We start from the raw sequence: 9,765 nt of genomic DNA, 5'->3' as shown, positions 1-9,765 counted from the left end.
TTTTGGATCGGAAGAGTCGAATTCTTAGGACACGTGGTTAGCGAAGAAGGAATCCACGTGGACCCATCCAAGATTAAAGCTATTGAGAAGTGGTCAGCACCGAAGACGCCTACAGAGATTCGCCAATTTCTAGGCCTCGCTAGCTACTACCGACGGTTCATTCAAAACTTCTCTCGGATTGCGAAGCCTCTTACGACATTGACCCAGAAAGGCGTGGCCTTTGACTGGGTAGAGAAACAAGAGAAGGCATTCCAAACCCTAAAACGAGCCTTGTGCACCGCACCGATACTGTCCCTCCCCGAAGGGATAGAAGACTTCGTAGTATATTACGATGCATCCAATCAGGGGCTCGGCTGTGTTCTGATGCAACGAGGTAAAGTCATCGCCTACGCCTCAAGACAGCTGAAGACACACGAGGTCAACTACACCACGCACGACCTCGAACTAGGAGCGGTTGTGTTCGCCCTAAAGATCTGGAGACACTATCTGTATGGTACGAAGAGCATCATCTATACCGACCACAAAAGCCTCCAACACATCTTCAACCAGAAAGAACTCAACATGAGACAACGACGGTGGGTCGAGCTACTCAATGACTACGAATGTGAAATTCGTTATCATCCGGGTAAAGCCAACGTAGTAGCAGACGCTCTAAGTCGGAAATATTATTCTGGTCGAAGAGTCAAGTCATTGACAATGACTATCCATTCGCATCTATCCGCACAAATTAAAGAGGCTCAACTCGAAGCCTTGAAACCTGAAAATCTAGCGGAAGAATCCCTGCGAGGAATGGATAAGAATTTGGTAGCCAAGGGTAACGGAGCCTTGTATCTCATGGACCGGATTTGGACACCGAAACACGGTGGCAATAGAGATTTGGTCATGAAGGAAGCGCACAACACTAGATATTCCGTTCACCTAGGTTCAGATAAGATGTATCTGGATCTCAAGAAATTATACTGGTGGCCTAATATGAAAGCGGAGATCGCTACCTTCGTAAGTAAATGCCTTACTTGCGCCAAGGTCAAGGTCGAATACCAGAAACCATCAGGTCTACTCTAACAACCGGAGATACCTGAATGGAAGTGGGAGCGGATCACTATGGACTTCATAACCAAGCTACCCAAGACAACGGGTGGGCTTGATACCATATGGGTCATCGTCGATAGATTGACCAAGTCCGCACAGTTCCTACCCATCAAAGAAACTGACAAGATGGAGAAACTCACAAGAACATACATCAGGGAGATCGTACGACTGCATGGTGTTCCTATATCTATTATCTCCGATAGGGATAGCAGATTCACTTCGAGGTTCTGGCAGTCCCTACAAAGCTCCCTGGGAACGAGGCTGGACATGAGTACAGCCTACCATCCTCAGAATGACGGACAAAGTGAGAGAACCATCCAAACTCTGGAAGATATGCTGCGAGCCTGTGTGATCGACTTTGGTAAGGCTTGGGATACCCACTTACCCCTCGTCGAATTTTCCTACAACAACAGTTATCACACGAGCATCAAAGCTGCTCCATTCGAAGCCCTCTACGGCCGAAAGTGCAGGTCCCCTCTGTGCTGGGCTGAGGTGGGTGACACTCAATTAGCTAAAGGACGAGTTCCTGAAAGCACTCTCACAGGTCCAGAGATCATTCGGGAAACAACGGAGAAGATCGTTCAGATCCGTGAACGATTGAAAGCCTCCAGAGACCGACAGAAGAGCTACGCAGACAAACGAAGGAAACCTTTGGAATTCCAGGTGGGAGACCGAGTCCTTTTGAAAGTCTCTCACTGGAAAGGCTTAATACGCTTCGGAAAGCGTGGAAAGCTGAATCCAAGATACATAGGACCTTTCGAGATTCTCGCTAGAATCGGCCCCGTAGCTTACAAACTCAATCTACCCCGCGAGCTTAGTAACGTACATCCTACCTTCCACGTATCGAACTTGAAAAAGTGCATATCCGACAAGACTCTTGTGATCCCACTCGACGAAATCGAGATCAACGAGAGCCTCAACTTCATGGAAGAACCTGTGGAGATTATGGACCGAGAGGTCAAACGAACGAAACAAAGCCGCATCCCAATTGTGAAGCTTCACTGGAACGCCAAGTGAGGACCGGAGTTCACTTGGGAGCGTGAGGATCAAATGAAACTTAAATATACTCATCTCTTCGATTAGTTGTGTTGTAATAAAATTAGCCGCTCGAATTCTAAATTTCGGGACGAAATTCCCTCTAACGGGGGGATGATGTGACAACCCGAAATTTTCATCTGTATAATTTCCACAGTCAAACACTTCAAATAATAATCAAAAACATTTCAGTACATTTTTGGCCGGATTTAAACCCGTTTGGTGTTTTAATTTATTTTTTTCGTCAAACGATTTAAATAAATGGAAGTGACGTAATTAGTGACGTGTAATAAACCGAACAACCCGACACCTTAGCAATGTGTTTACGGCCAAACAAGGGTGTTTGGGCCGAAAACACCCTTTTCCCAAGGACCCATGCATATAGCATGAGTCTACACTTCTAGTTTTCATTTCCCACTTCCCACCTCAAGAACACAAGATTTTCTCTCAAGTATCATCACATGCTTCTTCCAAATTCCGCCAAAAATGTAACTTTTCTTCCTAGATCCTTACATGCAACACTTAATCTAGTGTTTCTACATCTTCTCATCCATGGATTTCCGATTTTTGCATAGATCATCAAGTGATCTTTAAATCACCAAGAACACCAAGAACACATTTGTGTTTTTGGGACTCAAATCACTCTTACAAGCTTCCTAGAAGTAAGTATACTCTTCCTAACTAGTGGTTTACTTAGTGTGCTTGTTAAATCCATGGTATGAACCACAAAATCCCCAAGAACATGTGTTTACGGTTTGGGGATCTCCCAAAACCGTAAACACCCAAAACCGTAAACACCCCAAAGGGTGTTTTGGTGCCCCTAACTCCTTCCTTAGCATGTTTAATGGACTATAACCTTGCATGCATAGCCTAGAACCACCAAAACACAAGAGAAATGAACCAACATGAGTTTACGACCGTAAACTCATGTGTTTACGGCCGTAAACTCCCAAGGGGGTGATCCAAGGACCGTAAACTCCAAGAAGTGTCCATTTCTGGCCCCAATCACTTCCTAAGCCATAGATTCGAGTCTAGCATAATTCCTTGAGTTGTTTAAGACCTTTGAACACCCAATGGCACCATTACCATGAGTTTACGGCCGTAAACGCATGGGGACAATGGTCCAGAAACCGTAAACACACTTAAGTGTAACCAATTGAAGTGTAAACTCCATAGTGAGGCCATACACTCCTTAGATGCAACCTTTAGCACTCCTTGCACTTGAAACAAAGTGTCTTCATGCATTAGAGTGTCTTTACTTACCTAATTAGTGATTAAATAACTAATTAGATACATTTATGTATCACTACATGTTACATAGGATCCGTGTGTGTGTTCAAGTCCTCACTTGACACCTAGCATCCTACCCGACACTTCCATCCACTTCACTCATTGCAGGTGAGTTCATACCCCTTAATTAACCTTTTAAATGTTTTTAAATGCTTTTATGGGGGGGGGGGGAATACAAGTTGAATCAAATAAGTTATAGTATCAATCACATGTGATTTATAACTTGCAACCAAAAAGGATTTTCTATATTTGCAACTGCTTTGTCAACCAAACTGTTTCAAATGATTATCAAATTTATTTGTATATTAAATTGTTATAAAACTATTTCCAAACTCTTTTAAACTCTTTTTATTCTCAAACAATGTCAACACTAATCTATTTATATAAGTAAGATTTGAAGGACTTAGGACTAATAGCTCATCTTATTTCCTGTTCTTGTTTGATTGTGGGCTTAGGGTATTTTGTTATTAGTCCGACTCTCATTGAATTCTTAGTTATATATCTTATATATTTGTGTCAGATATAAAAGTTTTCATATCAGTTTCAATGCCTTTGGGTATCAAAGGCATGCAATCAACATTACTACATAACTATAATAGGTATAGTTAAGGATTACTACTCAATACTACTATTGCCATGACGACTACCAGAGTCAGTACGTTTATGAGTTAATACATGTTAAATACTATATACAAGGAGAATACTATATACAAGGAGAATACTATATACAAAGAGAATACTATACATTATGCAAGAGAACAATCTATACATTATACTAGAAAGTACATTATACATTATACAAGAGAACTTACTAAAATTGAATGTGACATACTATCTCTCGATACGACACTTCACTGTGCTATCACCGTGTAACCAGAGTCTCCTGGAGGGAGAGCGGGCATTATGCAAGAGAACAATCTATACATTATACTAGACAGACACTCCCACATACCGACTGCTAGCTACAGTCCGAGCCGACTAGGCCCAGGGGTGACAAATGTCACATTTCTACAGATGACTCGAAGGGTCATCAGGAATTCGATCGTCAATCAGCATGGTTACATACAAGTTCACATTTCGACCTTTAATTAATACATGGAGAATTAAAGGCAAAACAGACTCCCCGAGGTGTATTGTACATTTAATACTACCTGAAGTCTGCATTTTCATTTCATTAGCTGGCAGTGATACTGCTGGGGTAAAACACTATTTTCCCAATTTCTTTACATGAATGAAGTCTAAAACTACATTTTCCTACTAATAGTTTCTCTGGGAAAACTTTTACATTTTCAAAGGATCAAACATACATACCACCGGGTCTTGGTAGAAGACCACTTTTACTGGAAAACATAGGGTTTTTCCTAGGGAGCATACTATTTTCCAACATTGAGATCAATTATTATACTACATGGTTGTAATCATTTTTATACAAGCAATGACACTAAATACTCATGAACTCACCAGCTTTATGCTGATACTCGCTTTCAAAATAACTTGTATTCTCAGGTCATCAGTAGACAGGTACAGATGCAGCTTTTGAGAAGATGGAGCACATACAAGACTCCTCTTTATTTTTATTATACTTTTGGTGTCTAACAAGCAGTACAGAACACGCTTGTATTACAATTATTATATTAATGCAATGAATGTTGTTGCTTGTCTTTACTATTATGCATTGTTATGATACTGTACATAACGTCCTCCACCCCAGAACGTATTCCGCCGTTCTCGGTTTTGGGGTGTGACAGTTTAACTCTAGTTTCTTTTAAATATCTCAAAAGACGAAAAAAAAACCCCATTTTTATTTTTATTTTAGTTTCACAAGTATTTGTATAACAAGATTTTCATAGAGTTATTAAATGAATCAATTATCGTTGATTCGATCCCTTTACCACCCTATGTGTTTGTCTATGTCAACTTCCTCCATATATTCTTTCCAACTTTATGACTACATTAATTTGACATGTAACTATCATATACGCAAGTATGTTGTGAAAAAAAATCATCAATATAACATTTTATGATAAACACATATAAATGCTTTAACCATCACCTTAGTGACTCATGTGGTAACACTTGGGCACCCCAAGGTCTCAAGTACAAACCATGAGAGTTTCAATCAAGGGTTGGTCAGTAGAATGGTGTGTGATTTAGTTTAGAAATGGAGTGCTTAGTATCATCACCAAATGTGAGCAATCTTACAATATTGGGGGAGCCACAATGGGTTGTAAGGAAGCCATTTTTATATATAAATGCTTTAGAACGTTTATAGACATATAATACTAATAAACTAAGAGTGTTGCAAATTAAATTGTCTCATAAATACAAGCATTGAAAATAAGAGTTGCGAAAATGTTGGCCTCGCTGTTCAGAAAAAAAAAATAATAAAAAAAAATAATAATAAAGACAAGAGTTAGCAAATTTTTTCTTAAAAAGGTCATAGCTGCAAGACACTATTTTAACCAAAATATGGTTCATTAACCGCTGTACACACCTTGAGAGTGTCGAAACTATTCTAGTTTGAAGCATAATTGCAATATTCATGGTTTTACCTCTACACAATTTTTTTTAACTCTATATGAAATTTAACATTTCCTTAAGAATTCTATAAGGTTTATATATCAATCTCGCACCGAAAATCCTAAAAATCATGAAAACAGCGAGTGGCAAAATTGTTCTTTGGGGTATCGATATAACTCTTGTTTCGAAATACAATACACCGGATCTGGATCTTAATGACTCCGTTCTAAACAACGATATTTATATTAATATACAATGATTAACGAATTAAGTAAAGAAACTTAATTGTTTTGCAGTTTTGTAACGACTTGCGAGATTTCTTCTTCGGAGAGCCGAGAAAAGATTTGAAACTAAGTTGTGGAGTACAATGTCAAATAAATGAAGTCCGAGAATCCACTACAAATATCGGAGATCACATTTTGGTATCTTGTGACTCGCAACTAAGTAGTTGCAAGATTATGTTTAATTTTTCATATAAAACGTGATAAATTGTTTAAGATCATTGAGTGTGAGCAACAGAGTTATGAAGCCAAATATTGTCGTCTCACATTTTAACATGTTATAACATGAAGTGGGGGTGGTGTTCTCATGTTATAACTTGGTGTTGAGAGAGAGAGAGAGAGAGAGAGAGAGAGAGAGATGATTTGATTGGGTATTGTTTGTGGTGCTCCTTACCACATTTCATAACACCACATCTGATAACTGGAAGGCGGGGCGGTGTTCCAGCCGTTACCACAATTGAATTGTCTCTACGGAGGCAAAAACACCCCTCCACAGTCGGTACCGATTAGTCTAATGTATATACCAAGTGGTTTTGTCTCGAACATCCCAAATATGGAGTTGGTTTAATTAGGAAAGTCTATGCCATAAAGGCACCACATGGACCAATCATCACCTTCCATTTTAATTATCTTGCACCCATCTAATATTAATTTCTTGACATCAAAAAGTACCTACCATTTTATGCCTTTCTTTCTTTATATACTTATTTGGTTCTCCATCGCAAAACACTGAAATCTAACTCATCGACTTAAATTCAAATCATCAAGCTCGATAATGGATATCTTCTATGGTTCCCTCCTCTCCCTCCTTGTTATTGTGATCTCATGCTCACTTTGTTTTTCTTTCTTTAAGCCAGCTGCAGATGCAAAACTCCCACCTGGCGGAAGAGGGTGGCCTGTGATCGGAGAAACTATAGAATTTGTCACCACCGGTTTGAAGGGTCACCCTGAAAAGTTTATCTTAGATCGCATGACTAAGTTCTCGCATCATGTTTTCAGGACCTCTCTAATTCTACAGGATGTGGTCGTGTTCTGTGGGCAGGAGGGTAACAAGTTCTTGTTCACGAATGAAAACAAACTTGTTCTGCAATGGTTGCCTCCTTCGGTCGGAAAGATCCTCCCTTTTTCTGACCATAACAGGACGAAGGCAAAGATGGTTCGAAAATACTTTAAGCCTGAAGCTCTACCACAATATGTCCCAGTTATGGACATGGTGACACAGAAACATTTCCAAACCGAATGGGAAGGTAAGGACCAGATTATGACCCAAAAACTCATAAAAAACTTCACTTTTTTGCTTGCATGCAAAATTTTCTTCAGTATTGATGATCCAGAATGGGCCAAAAACCTATCTGGCCCATTCGAAAAGCTGGCTCCTGGAATTTTCTCCATCCCCATAAACCTCCCTGGAACACCGCTACGTAGAGCAATAAATGCAGCCACATTCATCAGAAAAGAACTCACTGCAATAGTAAAGAGAAGAAAGATTGATTTGGCTGATGGGAAAGCTTCGCCTACACAAGACATTTTATCGTTGTTTCTCTGTGACGATGAGGCCAAATCCATGCCAGAAATTGAAGTCGCTGATCTCATTGTTGGGTTGTTGATCGGCGGCCATGACAGTTCAAGCTCAACATGTGCAATCATTGTTAAATATCTCGCCGAGTTGCCAGAGATTTACGAGGGTGTCTACAAAGGTATTAATAATAAGTTGAATATTCTTTTGTCAATTTCTGCTAATTAAACGTTTTTTTTCTCAAAAGAAAACACAGACATACTTTCTGGTATTGATATTGAATTTTGAACCTCTAAACATACATTACATGTGATTTAACATTTAATAGGATGAAGAAATCTTTGATGAGAACTAGGCTATAAATATTTCATTACATTTGTATATGACGACAAAGTTTGACATTAGAAAGTTAGTGATTTAATATTTTTTAATCTGATCCAAGACACATATATATAAGGTTAAATTACAAAGACATTTACATTTTAATGTTTTTGTCTCACACAATTATAATGTTGATTTTGCTAGTTTAAATTTATAAAAGAACACAAGTTAACTTTCACATGTCTGGTTATCAATTGTCCTCAAATATAAAAGAAACATTTACATGTTAGATTTGTGAAATATCTTATAAATATTAAAATAATAGAGGGAGACATTTCAAAATGAACTTTACAACTAAAATAATCGGGATAAGGAATTTTAACTGTATATCATTTGCGTAGTACAGAACAAATAGAAATTACAAAATCTAAAGCATCAAAAGAATTGTTGAACTGGGAGGATTTGTCAAAGATGAGATACTCTTGGAATGTGGCATGTGAAGTTCTTAGATTAGTCCCACCCACCCAAGGAACTTTTAGAGAAGCCATTACCGATTTCACATACCACGGATATTCAATTCCAAAGGGATGGAAGGTATGCTATAAAGATGAATTAGTAAACATGACCACCATTGGTATTAACTTTCTAGCTAATGGTTTTTCAATATTGCAGTTGTATTGGAGTACTAATTCAACTCATAAAAATCCTAATTTTTTCCCGGATCCTGAAATGTTCAACCCATCAAGATTCGATAATAAAAGACCAACACCATATACATTTGTACCATTTGGAGGAGGAGGTCATCTGTGTCCTGGAAAGGACTTTGTCCGAGTAGAAATACTTGTGTTCATGCATCATCTTGTGACGAAATTTAAGTTGGAAAAGCTAATTCCGAATGAGCAAATCATTTTCAGTCCGGTTCCTAAGCTTGAAAAGGGACTTCCAATGCGTCTGTATCCTCATAAACCATAATGCTGAAGTATTTATTAGAAATGGAACTAGTCCAAAAATAATATCTGAAATAAACAATAATAAGACAAGATAGGGCCTATCAAATTGTGGATCCAAAAGCAAGGTCGATGGATGTAGGAGTGTGTAATGATTGATAATTTCTCTTTGAATCTAGGATTGTGTAATGATTGAAAACTTCTCTTTTCATGTGATTGTTCCCCTTAATGTATTTTTTTAGGATTACCTAAATAAACACCATTAATTACTAAAAAAAACATCTTATACTAAAAAAACACCCTTTAGTCAAATGTTATTACTACACTAATGATGCTTTAATAATTAAAAAATACATTTTGATTATAGAACAATGATAATATTTTTACTTTTTAACATAAATATAAGGGCAAAAAAATAATCAGTAAGAATATATATATATATATATATATATATATATATATATATATATATATATATATATATATATTCCTAAAAACGTTTATTAAAAAGCTTTTACTATGTTATGTAATAAACTAATATAAAATAATTAAAATAGCTCACCTATCATAAAAATTCATGTCCGTTATCCATTTTTACAATTAGATTCAAAACCCTAAAATTTTTGTTCAATTCTAACCCTGTAGAGAGTACTACAACCGCCGACAAAGATCACGGGTGCCACCGACGCAACCGAACAACCGCCGCCACCGTACAAACACCCCAACCGGTCAACTACTTCTACTTTCGACCACTCTTCCTGTCCCT

The 9,765-nt window shown here is 37.9% G+C and overlaps 1 protein-coding gene across 1 annotated transcript; it reads left to right on the top strand.

Moving 5' to 3' along the window:
- The first annotated feature begins 6,941 nt into the window (after nucleotides 1-6,941).
- On the top strand, nucleotides 6,942-9,210 carry LOC145115185 (beta-amyrin 28-monooxygenase-like). The gene is made up of 3 exons (XM_079051409.1): nucleotides 6,942-7,912; nucleotides 8,459-8,646; nucleotides 8,725-9,210. The coding sequence occupies exons 1-3, from the start codon at nucleotides 6,991-6,993 to the stop codon at nucleotides 9,022-9,024; spliced, it is 1,410 nt and encodes a 469-aa protein (XP_078907535.1). The 5' UTR covers nucleotides 6,942-6,990; the 3' UTR covers nucleotides 9,025-9,210.
- The last annotated feature ends 555 nt before the right edge of the window (nucleotides 9,211-9,765 follow it).

The sequence above is a fragment of the Lactuca virosa genome, chromosome 5, assembly GCF_052849685.1.
Source record: "Lactuca virosa cultivar CGN04683 chromosome 5, Lactuca_virosa_CGN04683_v6, whole genome shotgun sequence".
NCBI classification, from domain to species: Eukaryota; Viridiplantae; Streptophyta; class Magnoliopsida; order Asterales; family Asteraceae; genus Lactuca; species Lactuca virosa.
Note: the sequence above shows the minus strand (reverse complement) of the source record. Positions and strands in the feature narration are given on the sequence as shown.

Excerpts from the sequence above, each read along its gene's own strand:
- LOC145115185 (XM_079051409.1), top strand. The coding sequence starts at position 6,991 with ATGGATATCTTCTATGGTTCCCTCCTCTCCCTCCTTGTTATTGTGATC. Across the intron at positions 7,913-8,458 it reads TTACGAGGGTGTCTACAAAG|AACAAATAGAAATTACAAAA; the intron begins GTATTAATAATA and ends TGCGTAGTACAG. Across the intron at positions 8,647-8,724 it reads CAATTCCAAAGGGATGGAAG|TTGTATTGGAGTACTAATTC; the intron begins GTATGCTATAAA and ends TCAATATTGCAG.